At 47.8% G+C, this 19211-nt stretch overlaps 1 protein-coding gene across 1 annotated transcript in view; it reads right to left on the bottom strand.

Annotated features, from left to right (window-relative positions):
- The window catches only part of OGA (O-GlcNAcase), a 39256-nt gene that overhangs the window by 9427 nt on the left and 10618 nt on the right, over window positions 1-19211 (bottom strand). The window contains exons 5-10 of the mRNA XM_083149652.1: window positions 17947-18118; window positions 17160-17258; window positions 14044-14328; window positions 12911-13069; window positions 11577-12187; window positions 8953-9127 (exon numbers count right to left, since the gene is read on the bottom strand). Coding sequence (XP_083005778.1) covers window positions 8953-9127; window positions 11577-12187; window positions 12911-13069; window positions 14044-14328; window positions 17160-17258; window positions 17947-18118 — 1501 coding nt within the window. The remainder of the gene's footprint in view (window positions 1-8952; window positions 9128-11576; window positions 12188-12910; window positions 13070-14043; window positions 14329-17159; window positions 17259-17946; window positions 18119-19211) is intronic.

Genomic DNA, 19211 nt, shown 5'->3' with positions numbered 1-19211 from the left:
TCAGATCCAAGCGGAGATCGTTACACGAAGGGGGTTTTGGCGAGAGTCTACATTTCCAGCAGAATACTTAGGAAAAGGCTCTCTAACTTTGCTGGGTTTAACACTGGCTTCAAGGCTGTAATAATTCTGTGCCTGTAAGAACTGATAAGGTTATGCCACCCCTTGCAAAAGCGAAAAGTAACGCAGCTCATTTCAACAAAACATCGGGTCAGAAGAGGTCATTGCCTAGGGCCTGGCGCGCGTCTAGCTGCTGGATTTTATTTTTAGTAAGACAGCATTATTACAGCCCTAAGATTATTACTCTGAAGTCACATTTCCAGGCTTCTGTATTGCCCGAAAAAAAAAAAAAAAAAAAAAGCCCATGAATCTGGGAAATAGAAAAAATAAAAATATTGTTTGTATCAATAGGATGTTCCCATGGCTGGAATGGGCTATTCGCATTGCCTAGTGGGGCAGTACATGCTATGCTGCAATTGCACCAGTTTATAGTTGTGCCCCAATCGGTGGTGTGCAGAGGGCAAGGATAATGTGGAAAGAACGGACTGGTGATAGTGTCAGCGTTGCCAACATGATCAGGATGGTGCTCCTTACATGCTGGAAGACTGTTATACAGTCAATGACCGCCTGCTCCTGGTCGATGATATACACTACTGGCACAGAAGTAGGCCCCATCTTTACTTATTTAATATTAGTTTAATGTAAGGTTAGTCCAGTGGTTCCCAAACTTTTTTCGAATCAGGATTTTTTTTTTTCATGGCGCCCCATGGGCAATAGTCGCTTGTTTAAAAATTACATAAAAAAATATTAAATGAAGTAAATTGAGTTAGGCTGTTCTGTGGTCATGGACACGTTTCACTTCTGTTTATCCACATATTATAATTTACAGCCTCAATTACTGGTTTTATCTATTAAAATTTACCATAATTTGAATTGGTCCTGGACCGCCAACCCGAGGCACCCCTGCAAGTGTCCCGAGGCACCACAGGGAGCTATGGCACACAGTTTGGGAACCACTGAGTTAGTCTATTATCGGAGTTCCTCTGAGCAGTAAAACTACTACCGTATGCCCAAAGATTTACTAAGTGATGAACACATTAAACCCCAGCAAATGCCATTTCTAAATGGATTTGTTAATAAAATGTTATTGCCACCGCCCATACAGAATATTACCATAACTAATCGGGTCTTTATTTCCTTACAGAACATGGACAAACTGCTGTGATACGTTTATCTTTACACTTCAAGTTTGACGTTCTACTGCAGGACAGGCCAACCTGTGGATCTCCAGATGTTGTAAAACTACAAGTCCCAGCATGCCTTTCCACAGTTTTAACACTCCCTTATAACAAAACTCTGGCAAGGCATGATGGGATTTGTAGTTTGACAACATCTGGAGAGCCACAGGTTGGCTAGGCCTGTTCTACTGCATCCTAACACCCCCTCTCTATTCTGCACAGTGTCAGAAAATGTAAAATAACACTAGGGGTAGATGTATGAAGCAGTGATCAGGGAGAAGTGAGCCAGAGGAGAAGTGTCCCATGGCAACCAATCAGAACTGAAGTAATATCTATAATTTGCATAATATAACATTAAACAGAGCAGCTGATTGGTTGACATGGGCCACTTCTCCTCTGGCTCACTTCTCCTCCCTTATCACTGCTTCATACATCTACCCATATGTGAGGTGTGTCTTTAAGTAGCAGCCATGTAGAATACGGCTACCCAGAACTCTACGAAGGATACAGTTATGCAATCGCTTCTTCTACTTTTGGGTGGCCAAGCATCATACTCCATGAAAATAATGCAAAAATTAAACCGACCTAAGAGAATGCAGCCTATTAACTCACTGGGAACCGGTGCTAGAACTGAGCAAAGGCAGCCACGGGAATTTAATGGTTCCAGCGTGCCGGAATAATAAATCCATTGGTACACGCCAAATAAACCGCGAGGCGAGTCTAAAGCTCTGTGCGGTAAGAGAAGGGCGAGGGCTGAAAAATGTGACTTCAGATTGAATAAAATAGCACAGAGTGCTCTACACTGCCTATCTAAGGCGGTCATTATATCGCTGCAGAGCGCAGTATGCATCTTGCTCTCTCCGTCCAATAGTGGCAGACAGTTGTGCTCAGGTTTCTCCCATCTGTGCACAATGAGGAAGACACAATACAATCATTAGTAAGCAGAAGAATAGGACACACTTCCTGTCGTAAGGCCTGAAAGCAACTAGGGCTCTTAAGCAACTGTTCCTGGTAAATCGTGAAGGACTAAGAGGTAGAGGTGCTTCAATATATCTTATTACGTACACCTCACGGCGCACATTCACATCGGTGTAATGCTCCGTTCGTCCAATCAACCAAGTGATCAGACTGCGCTTTGTGCTCGTGTACTTTAAATTGAAGCAAAGGTTCCGAGAGGCCTAAAACAGAGACCTTGCAATCAGCATTAAATTTAGGATTTTGTAACAAATTTGAAAAAAATAGGATTTATGGTCTTACCTTGATAAATCCCTTTCTTTGAGTCCATAGGGGGCACAGGAGTTCACGCTGGGTATGAGAGGTGAGGTAGCAGAGCGTGCACCAAAGGGTTACAAAAATGTACCCAGCATGCTCCCTGCCTCCCTTCTCCCTCATAACCCGCCCCCTGACCCTGGGTCACCAGTTTCGTTAGCAAGCCCAAGGTAGGAGCAGAGCCAGAGAAGAAGGAAGAGCAAACGCACACCCACATAGCATACAGGCCCTAAAGCCATGGAACTTTCCTACATAGGAAGCCCCGCTACCAGGTGCGTCTGGGAGGGCGTCCTGTGCCCCCTATGGACTCAAAGAAAGGGATTTATCAAGGTAAGACCATAAATCCTATTTTCTTTTTCGTCCACTAGGGGGCACAGGAGTTCACGCTGGGACGTCCTAAAGCTGTCCCCTCACGGGTGGGGGACGCTCCTGGACTGCGGAAAGCACATGTCTACCAAACGGTGCATTAGCCGATGCAAAAGTATCAAATGCATAAAAACTTGATAAAGGTCTGGGAAGAGGACCAAGTAGCTGCCTTACAGAGCTGTTCAGCCGAGGCGCCTCGATTAGCGGCCCAGGATGTACCCACAGACCTGGTAGAATGTGCAGTAATCCCCTCCGGGGGAGTAATCAGTGCGGAAAGATACGCTTGGCGAACCACTGATCTGAGCCATCTCGCCAAGGACTGTTTGGAAGCGGGCCAGCCCCTCTTATTGGCCCCATAAAACACAAACAGTGAACCCGACTTACAAGTTGACTTAGTCCTGCGAAGATAAATCTGCAACGCACGGACTACATCAAGAGAAGCTTCAGCTTCAGAAGAACCTGGAAAAGAAGGCACCACTATTTCCTGGTTAAGGTGAAACTCAGACACCACCTTTGGATGAAAATCCAGTTTGGTACAAAGAACCGCCCTGTCCGGGTGAAATACCAGAAAAGACGGTTTCCATTATAATGCACTCATGTCAGACCCCCTTCGTGCTGAGGAAATAGCCAACAAGAAGCCACCTTCCAGGATTTCAGATCCACCTCCTCCTGAGGCTCGACAGGAGACGATTGAAGTGCCCGGAAAACCTCTAAAGAGGGACACCTCAACAGCCAGCCCGTCAAAGCCAGGCGACTCAAATCCGGGTGTCGGAATGGCCCCTGTGAAATTAGGTCTGGACGCAAAGGTAGACTCAGAGGAGAGGCTACCAACAGGTTCCATAGATCCGCGTACCAACCTCGACGGGGCCAATCTGGGGCCACTAGGATCATCATTCCTCCCTCCTTCCTGAACTTCCACAGAAGGCGAAGTAGGAGTTGAAACAGGGGGAATGCGTACACTATCTTGCCGACTTAAAAAGTCTGCCTCAAAATTGAGAACCCCTGGGATGAAGACTGCAGAGATTGCAGAAATCTGCTTCTCCGCCCACCTGAATATCTTGGAGACTTCTTTTATCGATCCTTTGCTGCATGACCCGCCCTGCCTGTTGATAAAGGCCACAGGCGTGGTGCTGTCGGACCGGATCTTTACAGGGTACCCTCGGATGAGGGACCCCAACCTCTGAAGAGCCAGAAGGATTGCTCTCAATTCCAGGAGATTGATCGGAAGGCGACTCTCCTGAGCCGTCCAGCGACCCTGAAAAGATTGAGAATTGCAAACCGCTCCCCAGCCCCGTAGGCTGGCATCCGTGGTAAGCAAGACTCAGGTTGGAATCCAAAACGGGCGGCCCTGAGACAAGTTGTCTGTCTTTAACCACCATGTGAGAGACAGGCGAACCTTCGGGGGCAGTGTGATCAATTGACTCCTTAGACGAGTATGATCTCCTGTCCACTGGCTGAGAGTGTAAAGCCGAAGTGGGCGTGAGTGAAACTGTGTATACTCTACCATGTCGAAGACACCACCATACACTTGTGTACTGAGACCCTTCTGTGACCTATAAGGGAATGAATCTTCCTCTGAAGGGAGTGGATCTTATCCTCTGGAAGATATACTCTCTACAACCGAGTGCCCAGCCGAGCTCCCAAGTGAAGTGTCCTTTGGGAAGGAGTAAGAAACGATTTCTTCCAGGTTATCCTCCAACCGTGAGATAACAGAAGTGTAATCACGACCTGCAAATGACTCCGTAGTAGGTCTGGGGACTTTCCAAAATCAGTGGGCCGTCCAGGTATGGAATCATCCGAACCCCCAGCCGGTGCAGGTGTGCAGCCCTGACCGCCATCACCTTGGTGAACACCCTGGGAGCCGTAGATAGACCAAAAGGTAGCGCCCTGAACTGGAAGTGTTCGACCCGAAGGGCGAACCTCAAAGTGCTCATGTTCCTGTCGGATGGGGATGTGAAGTACATCTAGCGAGGCCATGAAGTCCCCTGGCTCCAGTGAGAGAATGATCGAACGCAGGGACTCCATGCGAAACTTCGGCACTCGCAGAACAATAGTGAGCGACTTCAGATTCAGGATAGGACGGTGAGAACCATCCAGTTTGTGAATCAAGAATAGGGTGGAGAAGAACCCCTGACCCCTCTGCTCCTGAGGAACTGGAACAATGACGTTCGAGTCCAAAAGAGAGCAGATGGAAATCTGTAGCACTTGTTGTTTCGCTGGGTCCTTTGGAAGACCCGTGCAAAAATAACACTGAGGAGGGGGAACCGGAATGTCAGGGCATAGCCCCTGGATACCACCTCCCTGACCTGTTTAGCCACTGGACGTCTGGTAGCCCAGGGCTGCTTGGTGCAGGGCTTGGCTCCCTTAGTGGATGAGGAAAATCTAGAGGAAGGACTAGTGCCGTCGGACAAACCTCTCTCCACCCTGCCCGCCCACTCAGACACTGCCTTGGCCACCCATGACGCGGCAAGCGTGGTACACCCAATGGCCCCTGCCTGTGAAAAGCAGTCCTGAGGAAATTCTCAGAGGGGTCCTTCAAAGCTGAAGAATCCGAAATGGGCAGTACTGAAGCGCGAGCTAATCGCGCAACATGATCATCCGCCAGGGGAGGATTTTCCCACTTAGCCCTCTCTGTGGGAGGAACAGGTTAAAAAGTAGTAAGTCGCTTGGAAAGCTGGAACTTTCTAAACGGTTGAGACCACGCAGTCTCCAATAAATCCTCCATGAGGGCCGAAGGCGGGAGCTGGGCCGATACTTTCTTAAGACGCTTAAAAAGCAGGTCTTTACTTTTAGGGGCAGGAGCCTCATCCTCCCTCTGGAGGACTGCCTTAACCTCCTGCATCAGAGACTCTACCTCCACTGAGGACAAAGTGTCATCGGCCCCTGCGGATTCCACCACTGAGCTGGAATCCGAATCGGAACGCGGAGAACCCGCATCGGGACTCTGCTGCCTACACTGCCTCCTGGAATCCCTGCCCGTCCGAGTAGCCGTCAACCCCTGCACAGATTGTGCAAAGGATTGCCACCAAGGGGGCGCTACATAAGCAGGAGCTGCCCCAACACTGGTGCTGGCCACTGCCACAGGGGGCATGGGCACAGGGGGCAGGGGCGCAGGAGGTAAGGAGTTGACAAGCGGTCAATATGTCAATACCTGAGTCAAGGTCGAAGCCCAGGCCGGTTCCTGCTGTGAAGGCAGCAGAAGATCTGCTTCCAGGGCCAAACACCTGGAACAGATATCCTCCTCCTGCCGAGAGAGTATGTCCACACATACCCTACAGGTACGCTGCATCGGAGATGGAGTCTCCTTGCCAGGTTTCGCCTTAGGCATACTGTCCATGATAAAAGACAAAAAACACCAGCAGTTACAACACTGACACCCAAGCAACACACTTGCAGCCTTACCCACAAAGCTTTAGCAAAGCCATTTGGTATGGGCAGATAAACTCAACAATTCAGCAAGCTGAAAGGGAGACACCGTATATGCAAAGCCAATACTATGAATGGTGACAGTGTTTCAAACTTTCATCTCTTCCAATGATATTGGAAGGAAGACAGCATCAGAGTACCAGCCGCAGGAGAGGATAAATACCACAAACACCAGGCTCCAGAAGCAGGGTGTGGGGGAGAATCCCAGCAGCCTCCATCACTAAACCCAGCAAGTGCCCCAGAATGGCTGCTGATTAGGACCTTAATGAGGAGCTGGGACACCTGGGGCAAAAAAAAATATATATATATATATATATATATATATATATATATATATATATATATATATATATATATATATATATATATTTTTTTTTTTTTTTTTTTTGGGGGGGGGGGGGGGGGGGGGGGGATTGTAGGAGGAAATCGGAGTACCCGGAGGAAACCCACTCAAGTACGGGGAGAATATACAAACTCCGCACAGTTAGGACCATGGTGGGAATCGAACCCAGGACCTCAGTGCTGTGAGGCAGTAATGCTAACCATTACACCCTCCGTACTCCTACAGCACCTGGTGTTCCTATGTGGTCACCCACTCAAGTACTTACCAGGCCCAATATACAGCATTAGCTGTATATCCCAGGCTGTCTTCAAGCTTCCAATGATATTGGAAATAAGACATCCGCAAAACTCAACAATCCAGCCAGCAGCAGGAGAGGAGAAATACCACACACACACACACACCAGGCTCCAGGAGCAGGGTGTGGGGGAGAATCCCAGCAGCCTCTGTCTCTAAACCCAGCAAGTGCCAGAATGGCTGCTGATTAGGACCTTAATGAGGAGCTGGGACACCTGGGGCAATCCATCACCTGGTGTTCCTATGTGGTCACCCACTCAAGTACTAACCAGGCCCAATATACAGCATTAGCTGTAGATCCCAGGCTGTCTTCCAGCTTCCAATGATATTGGAAAGAAGACATCAGCAGAGCTCAACAATCCAGCCCGCAGCAGGAGAGGAGAAATACTACACACACACCAGGCTTCCAGGAGCAGGGTGTGGGGGAGAATCCCAGCAGCCTCCGTCTCTAAACCCAGCAAGTGCCAGAATGGCTGCTGATTAGGACCTTAACGAGGAGCTGGGACACCTGGGGCAATCAGAGAGCAAGCCTCAGCACTTCCCCAGGGGTGGGGGAGGGACTAACCTACAGCACCTGGTGTTCCTATGTGGTCTCCCACTCAAGTACTAACCAGGCCCAATATACAACATTTCCAATGTGTATGGCTGTAGGTTCCCAGGCTGTCTAACCTCCACCGCAGGCATCAACCCCCGGGACATAGCCTGACTAATTGTCCCTGGTGATCTAGTGGAAAGGTGGAGCAGTCCAGACCCTCACTGCCTGCCCCCCCGCTGACTCCCATACAAACGGGGGGGGATCGCTGCTAGACGCGGCTCCCTGCAAGCAGGGAACCGCCGCTTACCTGCCCGGGGACGGAGTGCAGCATGCGGGAGCCTCCGAGAGAGGGTCCCGCGACGGAAGTCCCCAGCCCAGTCGCCAGCGCTGCCGTCGCCGCCGCCGAGTGATGGAGCTGCGCTGCCGGTGATTCACTAAAAGAGCACCTGCCGCAGCAGCTCTAACCCATGGCTGTTCTAACAGCCGCGATAATGGTGCTGCTCTCTCCTTGGCACCAAAGAAAAAACTGGTGACCCAGGGTCAGGGGGCGGGTTATGAGGGAGAAGGGAGGCAGGGAGCATGCTGGGTACATTTTTGTAACCCTTTGGTGCACGCTCTGCTACCTCACCTCTCATACCCAGCGTGAACTCCTGTGCCCCCTAGTGGACGAAAAAGAAAAAGTAGAATTACAAGTGAATGACTCAAATTGTTCTCGAGCGAACGCCAGCATCACTGCCTGCTGTGTTTCTAGGAAAGCAAATTATCTCCACGCTGCTCCTTTAAACGACTTTGGAACCTGAAAATAAAAGGAGGCTACGCATATAGCCGAGGCCATGCTGGTGCTACGGCAGACTCCCCCGGTCGTCTAGCACAAGGAATTCACCTGCAAACAAACAACCACCGATGCATCAGACGTCACCAATGCACGACATTGAGTTTGCTCAACTTCCGGAATAGGAAATTGGAGACACTGCTAAATGCCCACCCCCGCCCCCCTAATTTGGCTGCTGAACAGGACCTTTAGCACCAGAATAGCCTTGCGCAAAGCTCGCTCGCGCGCGCGCTAGAGGGGTCACACACCCCCTTCTGTTTTCCTGGAGGTCAATTGTAGTTCTCGAAATTTTCTGTTAAAATAGCAATGATGTTATGGCCACACAGCAAGCAGCAGGCTGCTGGGTTCATTGTGTATCAAGACAATGCCACGGCTAAATATTGCCACCGTACAGAGCCCAGGTGCCTTCACGCCAGTCCACAGTAACACAAGTATTAAAGGTCACATTTCATATCATGGCGGAACAAGCCCAAAGGGGGAACAAAACGTTTTATCTTGCTGTGATATTTAGGACTCGGAACACCACCGAACCCCAAGTGATAAAAGATGATCAATTATCGGCCCAGTACTGGGGAAGTTTTGTTCACCCCGGAGCAAGCGACTGTGGGTTTAGGAGCAGCCGAGTATCTGCCGGATGTCAGAGGTCACGTACCTAGCCACTGCACAAAGGACTTCACCATAGAGATGATGCTCTTGATATCCCAGACGTAGGGGTACAGGTCATAGAGGATAGTCCTGTTTGGGCAGTTGGAGAGTCGGGTAAACATGGTCATCACAATGCCACACATTTCTTCAAACTTAACTGCTTTCTCCCTCCACTCGCTTATCTGCAATATACAGAGAGGCATTGCGGTCATTCAGGGAAATGATTACAATAGTTACAATGACAGGAGGAGAGATCTAATCTAAATATAAAATATAGAAATGGAATCTGTATTTACACTAAACCAGGCAAAGGGGTTTCATTTATTTATTAAATATTAAGTTTCTTATATAGCGCACACATATTCCGCAGCGCTGTACAGAGAATATTTGAACATTCACATCAGTCCCTGCCCCAGTGGAGCTTACAATCTATATTCCCTACCACATGTACACGCACACACAGACATTCTAGGGTTAATTTTGTCGGGAGCCAAATAGCCTACCAGTATATATTTGGCTTGTGGGAGGAAACAGGAGCACCCGGAGGAAACCCACGCAAACATGGGGAGAATATACAAACTCTGCACAGTCAGGGCCATGGTGGGAATAGAACCCATGACCACAGCGCTGTGAGGCAGTAATGCTAACCATTACACCATCTGTTTATCCAATCCATTCCGACAAGCCCTATTCAACGAGTGGCCAAATCCATCTGTCTGATTTGGCCGTTCCTCTGTTCTGTCACTGCCAGCAGCTCCCTGTGTGTGAAATCCCAGGGAACTGCTGGAGGGAGCCACACTTACCGCCTACCGGCAGGAGGGCATCCCCAGCATCAGAACCGGGCGAGCAGTAGCAGGAAGATGGTGCTGGGTGAGCAACAGCAGCACCACTGCTGCTCACCAGCGCCGTCCTCCCGCCTCATCTTCTCAATCCGACTTTTTTAAAGTCGGATTGAGATTATCAGAAACGGGCCAAAGCCTGTCAAATTTTGCCCCGTTTCCGATAAAAGCGCGCGGATTGGCGGCTATTTTGCCAATCCACGTGGTTTCCGACAGGTTGGAGCATTCTGACCTGTCGAGAAAAAATAACAAAAAAAAAAACCGCTCAAATCATGGATTCGACTAAACTGATTATACCCCTACACCTGCCACAACTTTCCTGGAAGGACAAGTGGGAAATCTTTCCCAAAATGACTTTAGATCTTTGTGAGTTAAGACCAGGAACAAACTACTGTATCCTGAACATGCACGTCTTGACCTTTAACTCCAGGCACATTGAAAGTAACCTCGGCCTGAATAAAAATAACTCAATCTAAAACTGTAGAAACACAATAAGATTTATTCTAAACCTACAGTAGTCCATGGAGACAGAACTAATTATGCACCTTAACACATTAAGGGGAGATTTATTTATTTACAGTTTATAATATAGCGCAGCAGATTCCATTGCACTTTGAAATTTATCAAAGCATGGGGATAAAGTTCCAACCAATCAGCTCCTAACTGTTACAGTGTTTGCAAATTTGACAGGAGCCGATTGGTCGGAACTACACTCTCCAAGCTGGAATAAATCCACACTTAAGCATGAAATATTCACCGTGAATGGCTTACTCTTAAGCAGAGAATGAAGCCTGTCCATTGGAAATGAGCCAAACCACCAATTGCTGCACACGGAGAATCCAGTCAGGAGCTCCGTAAGAAAGTTACCTCTCTCCCCTTACCCCTCCCTGCTTGCAGCCTAACGAATACCACGCTGACTAAACCTAGACCCCCCCCACCCGCAGCTTAAACCAACCCCCATACCCACCACTGCAGCCTAACCTCGCATAGCGCCTAAATCTGCCCTCCCCCCACCTTCTTCAGATTGACCCTAACCTGCCCCAGTACACTTCTGTTCAGGATGCAGCCTGTCGGGATTCTGCTATGTAAAAGGAGGTCTGCCTGTCACAAAGCAGGTGATTCCTAGTCAGATCACCGCTGTCATACAGCAGGCTTGTACTGGAGCAGGTAAACCTGGGAGCACATACCGCCACATTGCTGGGTCTTGAGAGTGAAATTTTGGATAAAACAACTTCAGAACATTCCCTGGGGATGCTTGCACTCTCTTACATCCTTCAAGTCCTTAGCCCCTTATATACCCCAATGGTTCCAGTGGCTCTAATTGACTTTGAGAAAAGGATTAAAAACAGAACTACAAAAGTCCCTTTTCTCTGCATTTGGCAGGCAACTGGAAGATTTATAATAACTGCCCCATATTCAAGGCCCAACAGTATTCTGGTTATCAATAACAAACAATCAGGATGGGTTATACAGTGGTGCATAATACCACTAATTGTTCTAATAACAAATAAAGTAAACCAAACTATTATCGTTAGTCAAAACACTTACATGGGTATGTCATTTAGGTCTGTAAATTTCTAGCATTAAAGGGTCCGATTCAGTCCTGTCCGCTAGCCAGCATATATTTGCTGCCTAGCGCACAAGTAAACGGCGCCCCGCCAAACACATTTGGAGTATATCAATGCTTTGGTTTAGTGTATATTTCTTATATAGCGACCCTGTATAATACTGTAAGTTACAATTCCCTTTGAAAATCCACAAGGCAATCATACAGGGAAACGTCAGAACTCACTTTCTCCGAATCTTTGCCGACACAGTTGACGCTCACGACACTGCTGTTAGCACGAAGCCACTGAAACTCCTTCAGCATCTGAGCACCTTTTGGTCCGTGCTCATAAGGCAAGTAAAACAAATCTACAAGTAACTGTAAATCCTCCAAGGTGACGGCTTCGGCCATGTAGAGGGGCTTCTCGTTAGGCCCGGGGATGAACACGTCCTTGTTGATCTGTTCGTCGGTCTGCATCGGGGCAATGTCGTTACAAGCATCCTCCTGCATACAGGACTCCAGGGACTTGCCTTCGCCTACAATCTCTTTATCAGTGTCCATCGGCTTTAGCTCCTCCGACATTTTGGCTTCGGCAATGTCATTTAAGCTTTGGTTCACATTCTTATTGACATCCTCGACCTTCTCCACGACCATGTCCATGGGCTCTTCGTCCAGCTGCTTTTTGTCCTCCTCTTTTGCCAGCATGGGCGGTTCAGGGCTTAACGGCGCCCCTTGGCTCATGATGGGTTGCTGATAAACGGTTGTAACGGTGGTTGCTGCACTGAGGGACGGAGCGGAGATTAAGGATGCCATTCCGACAACACCCGTTTTTGCACCACTGTGCGGTACCTGTCGGTCTGGAAAACCGAGAAGAAAAACAAAACACATTGGTTTGCATCAACACCATACCGGGAAGCCTCTTAACTGCCAACAAAACTGACCCATAGAGAATGAATGCATCCAAAAAGTTCCTCAAAAAGAACACATACGATTTCCCTGTGGCGAACCTGGCATCCCGATACGGTGAATTGTGACAGGCTCTCCATAAGTAACCTAACCCTCCCTGCTTGCAGCCTAACCCCCCATCCTGCCCCCACTGCCTGACCCTAAACCTCCCCCGCTAATGCCTAACTCTTGTACCCCGCTGCCTAAACCCAAAAACCCTGATCCCTCCTTCCAAAAGCCTGGAATGGCAACTACATAAACCTGTTTAATACAATGGACCTTTGTGCCATTATCTACCTGCCAGATTGTTCTCCTGACCCTGAAGGTGACCGACAGAGGAGGTACCGCATCACTCCTTATGGCCTCTAATATGGTACCTCATGGCCAGAAACCCCCCCCCCAGAAGTGGCCAATAAGGGCATGACATTACATATTGGTGTACTATGCCCCATACCAACATTATAGAGGGGGCGTTGGGGCTCCAGTGCAGTGCAATGCAGTGCAAGTGCAGTGCAATCAGTCAGAACAGCGTGTAACAATGTAGAATGTACAGTATTTCTCCCAGCACACACTGACGTTTTGTGCAGAATGCAGCCATTATGGCCCCCATATTACAATATACAGGATGAACTTACTGCTGTATTGAAGAGGCATGCCAAACTCTTGCAGCCAGTCCATCAATGCCAATTTGAGAGCCATTTGGGGACTATAAAGAACATCGGTTTCAATATCTTCATCGCTGCCTTCATTCTCCAATTTAATCTGTATAGATACAGTGCTGTCCTCGCTGTCAGCTGCAAAGGAGGAGAACAAAAAGGGGAACATTTGACAAGCAGACCTGGTGAAGATCAGGCTTTCCTTATTTATTACAATTCACTGCTCAACATCAAACTAGAATAGGCTTATGCTAGTAACACGCAGGCCGATATATTGCATCGGATCTACAAGGGGAGGGGGGGGGGGGAGAGAGAGAGAGAGAGAGAAAGAAAACGAGAGAGCGAACGAGAGAGCGAACGAGAGAGCGAACGAGAGAGCGAACGAGAGAGCGAACGAGAGAGCGAACGATGGGTAAATAATACTAGTAAAATTATATTTTAGTTCATGGATCCTAAAAGGGAAATTCAATTGCCTGACAAGGCCTTTACCCAAAGGATTCTGAGTGGCATCAGCAGGCCCTCGCTCTAAAGTGTGTGCCACCCATAGGGGGGTATTCAATCTTGGATCCCATTCTTGGTCTGCTCAGCCGAGAATTTGCAGGCGGAATTCAATATCCTGCCTGCAGCAGGACGAGAAGTGGGGCGGGGCCACGAGCAGCGACCGGGAAGAGGCGAGCTGCAGCCAGGAGCTCATCAGTTCCCGGCAGAACGAGCCCGTCTGCTTGTGAAGTCGGGCTTGTTCTGCCGAGATCCCCCTGTTCAATGCGGTCTGGGAAGACAGCATTGAATAGGGCCCTGCAGCCATCTCCCCCATTGGGAGATGGCTGCGGGATATTGAATACCCCCCTTAGAGTAGTGAACACGTGAACATATAAGGGCGAGGATTGCCATTGTCACAGTTTAAACACCAACTCTCGCGCTTCTCCGGCAACTGAATTTCCGCTTAAATGTTCCGATACATATAAATTATCAGACAGAAAATACAGAAAGCTGCCTCTCAATGCAAACCCCTAACAGCCACCTCTCCCATAGACAAGCCAGCACCATCTTGTTTCCCCGAATATTTCTCTAGATCGCTAGCAGTAATTCATGGAATCGCAGGATACACTTACTCATTACTACGTCTTTTCTCACGCCGTTCATATTGGATTTATACCAGGTCGCCAGAGTGTGAATAGCAACGTAATTGGACTCAAATTCACAGTTGGGATTGGTTAAAACCCCTTGGAGCCGCGGAATGAGCTCTGTAGAACGTCCTTTGTAGGGTCCAAGAAAAAGCCTCTTCTGATCATAATCATTCGCATGTATATTGTCCCAGATCACGGGGGACCTCTTCAGGAGTTTGGAGACCTCTTCAATAGATTCTACGGGAATGTCTTTAGAAACCACCTTTGGACCTGAGAAATTTCAAGAGAGACAGATTTACTCTGACATAACAGCGCTAGGTTCAGAACCGGAAAATCAAAAACATTCTATTATATACTTAGTATGGGACCAGCAGCTGCTTTCATACATGCTCAGTACACCAAGGTGTGGATTTACTAAGCGGGGGATTTTCTGGGCCGAGGTTTAAAAAGAAAAAAAAAAAATTGGATTACATTAGTGAGAGCAGAATCTTCTCAGCGCGGACACAAAAGAAATGGAAACATCTGTTACCCCTCCTGGATGTTGGACCATTTATAAACTGCCAATATGGAGATCCCCTTATCTCATACCATTAAATAGGACTCCAACAATCACATTACTGTACTCTCCTAAGATCCTTTCCTGAAACGGCAGCTCGGGTAGCCAGTTCTGAGATTAGAAACTGTACCATCTGGTTGGATCAACAAATACTGGTCACGGCCTGCCAATGGCCATTGAAGTGGTGATCACATCAAACGTGTGTGATGGACAGTAAAATAGGACAACACCACATCCAAGAAAGGAAAATCGGTACTTGTTTCCTAGCACGGCCACAATCTTATGGATCATGTACCTTTAAGTTAAGGTACACGATCCATACGATGGACCCGATTTCCTTTGAAATCAGGTCCATTTTGCCGGCTAGGACACAATATCGGGGGCATCGCGTCGGTCGGGACCATTAACATTGGTCCCGACGCGACCGACGCGATGCCCCCGATTTTTACATAGGCTTCAATGTTAAAAAATATTTTAACATTGAAATCGTGTCGGGAAAGGTAAAATATCGGGGGCATCGCGTCGGTCGGGACCATTAACATTGGTCCCGACGCGATGCCCCCGATTTTTCCATAGGCTTCAATGTTAAAATATTTTTTAACATTGAAATCGTGAGAAAATGTGAAAAATGTGAAATGGGCCAATATGACCCATTTCACATTATAGATGTCCCCGTCGTCACCCCACGATAGACGCCAACCCGAAGCGTGGCGAGCGCAGCGTGCCCGCGAGGGGCGGTGGTGCGCGTCCTACGACCTTTTCATTCCCCTACTATCCACGTCGGCGTGGAGTTGAGAATAGAATAGTGCGGCGAGCGCAGCGAGCCACCGAGCCCGAAGCGTGGCGAGCCCCGCGAGGGGACGCGTATAACTTCACAGGTATACGCGTGCGCTCGCCACGCTTCGGGCTCGGTGGCTCGCCACACTATTCTATTCTCAACTCCACGCCGATGTGGATAGTAGGGGAATGAAAAGGTCGGAGGACGCGCACCGCCGCCGCTCGCCACGCTTCGGGTTGGCGTCCATCGTGGGGTGGTGGTTTACGCCGTTAAATTTGGGGGGGGGGGGGGGGGGGGGGTTGGGAATATTTTACATTGAATCCAATGTAAAATCGGGTCCCAGGGACCAGATTTACATTTCATTCAATGAAAAAAATCGGGTTGAAAATCGGTCGGTCGCGTCGATCGCATCGCATGCGACCAAATCGCATGCGATGCGATCGACCCGATTTTTCCGACACGACCACCCCGATGTAAATCGGTGTGGCCGTGCTAGGAAACAAGTACCGGAAAATCTTTCTTGATCTATCAAGAACAAATTTTCTAGAACCGTGGAAGAACCGGTAGCTTATAGAAACACAATATCGGTCTTCAACCCTGTAGTAGCTTTATTTGAGATTTGAATCTCAGGTAAGTCCTGAAGAACGCTGGGTTGAACTGACTGCTTTGTCTAGACCAGGTGATGACAAACTAAGGAGTGTAGAGGTTCACCTTATACAAGGAGGCATTAACTTTCCTGATGGCTCAAATAAGGCACTGGTGAGGCACTGCCCATCAGGACAATGACAGCTAGTTCGTTAAAAGCAATAAAAGTACTTACTTAGTCTGTGTGTCAGAATATTTATCAGTAAGATGGACCTCTGAGCAGACCACCATGGGCAGAGTGATGGGCAACAAGCCCTAATGCAGGAAACTGGTGTCTCTAGGGTCTACCTACCACTTTAGAACCAAGAAGAAGTGTCTGCTATCAGATTGTACTGGTTCATAGACTCAGCCAGGAAGGCAACATTGGCAAAGCGAGTCACAAAAATACATGTGGACACCAGAAAGCAGGAATAGATTAAAATAAGAACCCAGTCCATATAATTTCAATAAGAATCTCTTCTGGTGATCTAAGTTTTTGGTAGCAGCAGCTAATGCTTGGACACAGCATACAGACAGCAGAGTGGGGGGAACGTAAGCACCTAATTGGTCCTAGCCAGATATCCATCATTTTAAAAGAAAAGTTGGAATGCTTCTTAAACTGCCCCTTTGAGGTATTCTGGGAATTCTAGGACTGGTCCTATGGCTACTTTATATTTGAGGAGCAAAAGCTAATGGTTTCTTATGATGAAGGATTCTGCAGTTCCCGCCTGTGATCACATGACCTTGTTACATCAGTTGATCACAGATTTTTGACACTGACCGTATTCTACTAGGGTGGTTACTAGTCCCGGAGTAAGCGAAGTTACCACTGTTCGGGATTCCCTTCCAGCCTCTCTGGATTCCCACTCAGCTGGTTACCGATTACTCCCCAATGCACAGTGGACAAGTAACTCACTCCCACCGCCAGGCCCCTACGACAGCACTGGGAACCGCTTCTCCCAGGTTCCCACCACGGACACCTTCTGCTGCCCACTTCTGGCTATGTGTGTACACGCTGGACAATAGTCACCAAGCATTGTTGTTATCATTAACCAAAGCTTACACTATGCTGCAGTGATAAAAAGGACCGATCATGCTGGGCCCATGGAATGTCCGATGGATGGTACAAACCCCCCCTCTTACCTGTCCAGAGAACATCTATGTTAGGAAGCAGCTTCTCGCCAACTGTTCGGAGGTAGGGGGATTGAGCGACATTTGGGTAACAAAATGTTCCACAATATTCTAAAAAAACAAAAAAACAGAAGATCATGGTCATTATCCATTAGTACTACACAAACGGGAGGAGCTATATCACACCAAGGAGACCGTGACAATATCAACCAATCAGCTTCGGTCACATGGTTCTAGGAATAGGCAATTGGCTGCATGGAAATGAATATGGTTTCAGATGGTAACCTCCACAATACACACTTACCAGCCCTTATTCTCTGCAAAGAGCACGGAACCACAGGCTCCTACTGCAGCCAGTGGCGAATATTTCAGCAAGCCCCATATGGAGTCATTGAAGGACAATGCTGCAAGTATACTGCTCACCTTACAGTAGTATGCTACTTACATGGTAGTTCCGGCTCCTGCACTACAAATTCACCAGGGGTGTAACTATCCGGACTGTGTGTTACTCTGTATAGTGACTGTCAGTGGTGAAAATCAAACTAATAACCCTTTACCTGTGTGTCAAATAGGTGTAGAGCTTACAAGCAAGTCAGACCTGGCCTATTGGGTATCCTACAAATGGAAAGTCTCGCTGCTGATCAAGCAGAAATCTGGTCTCTTTGGCCTGACTATGTGTATCCTGTGACCTGGCTAGCCCTGGCATGCCTATGTGCCTGCAAGTGAAACCTAATGAACCAGGCTAACCCTGTTATCATTGCTACAAACTGAAGGAGAGACATTGGTTGTGGGAAGTTACCTGTAGGACAGAAGAGAAAGGTTTCCGGTTCACTTAAGTACTGATAAATCTCATTAGTTATTGACACTTGTGCGTGAGCGAAAGAGCTAAAAGCCTCCTTGTCTGCTGGGCACATATTGTGGTCAATGTCGTCAAAGAGGAGGGCAAACGACTTGCACCCAAACTGTGTGACCTGAAAATGAGGGAAACAAATCATAGATGTTGCAGAATAGGAATACAAATGGGGGGGGGGGGGGGGGTAAGATGTATGAAGCAGCAAGAAGAGTGGAGAAGTGAGCAAGAGGAGAAGAGGCCTACGGCAACCAAACAGCACTCTAGTGACATTTATCAAGCACATCCTACAAAATTCTAAGTAGCATGGGCATCTTCTCCACCCTTTTTTCCTGCTTCATACATCTCCCCACAGGCCTGGCTGCTACGCATACCCAGGAGCCATAAGCACCTAGAACACAGGTTCTCAAACTCGGTCTCTGGACCCCCCACAGTGCATGTTTTGCAGGTCTCACAGAATCACAAGTGACATAATTAGCTCCATCTGTGGATCCTTTAAAATGTGTGAGACAGTAATGCGTGCACCTGTCGGGTGACCTGGAAAATGTGAAATGTGTGGGGTCCTGAGGACAGAGTTTGAGAACCCCTGCCTTAGGAGACAAATGATGATGAGTTCACTATATAGAGCATTTACATACAAGGCACATTTAAAATAAATCAGGACTATGGGGGTGTAGAACGTTCTGTCTGCAAAGTATGTGTGTCCCCTATAGGGACTCATGAGAAAAGGTTAGTCTTTGGATTTGGGAGAACAATTACATAGTGGTTTAGGCTGGAAAAAAAAAAAGGACTTGCGTCCATCTAGTTCAACCTTGGTTTATTAGCTTAACCCTTAAGTAGTGAATACTGATATTTTATTTTTGAAGACAGATTGTTTTTCTTAATTGTACCCCTGGATGTTTTTACTCAATAAATGTTTGTCTAACCATATTTTAAACGTATTTATTGTGTCTGCCGACACCACCTCACCAGGAAGAGAGTTCCATAGCTTAGCTGCCCTGACCGTGAAATATTTTTTCTTTCTAAGGGAACAAAATCTTTTCTCTTCTAATCTAAACTCATGCCCACGTGTCCTAGAGTCCTTCCTTGTATTAAAAAGTGCACTGGACACTTCCTTATATTGTCCCCTGATATATTTGTACATGTTAGGCATGTCCCCCCTAAATCATCTCTTCTCTAGTGTAAACAATCCCAATTTGTTCAATCTGTCCTCA

The sequence above is a fragment of the Crinia signifera genome, chromosome 6, assembly GCF_055691185.1.
Source record: "Crinia signifera chromosome 6, ASM5569118v1, whole genome shotgun sequence".
Classification (NCBI taxonomy): domain Eukaryota; kingdom Metazoa; phylum Chordata; class Amphibia; order Anura; family Myobatrachidae; genus Crinia; species Crinia signifera.
Note: the sequence above shows the minus strand (reverse complement) of the source record. Positions and strands in the feature narration are given on the sequence as shown.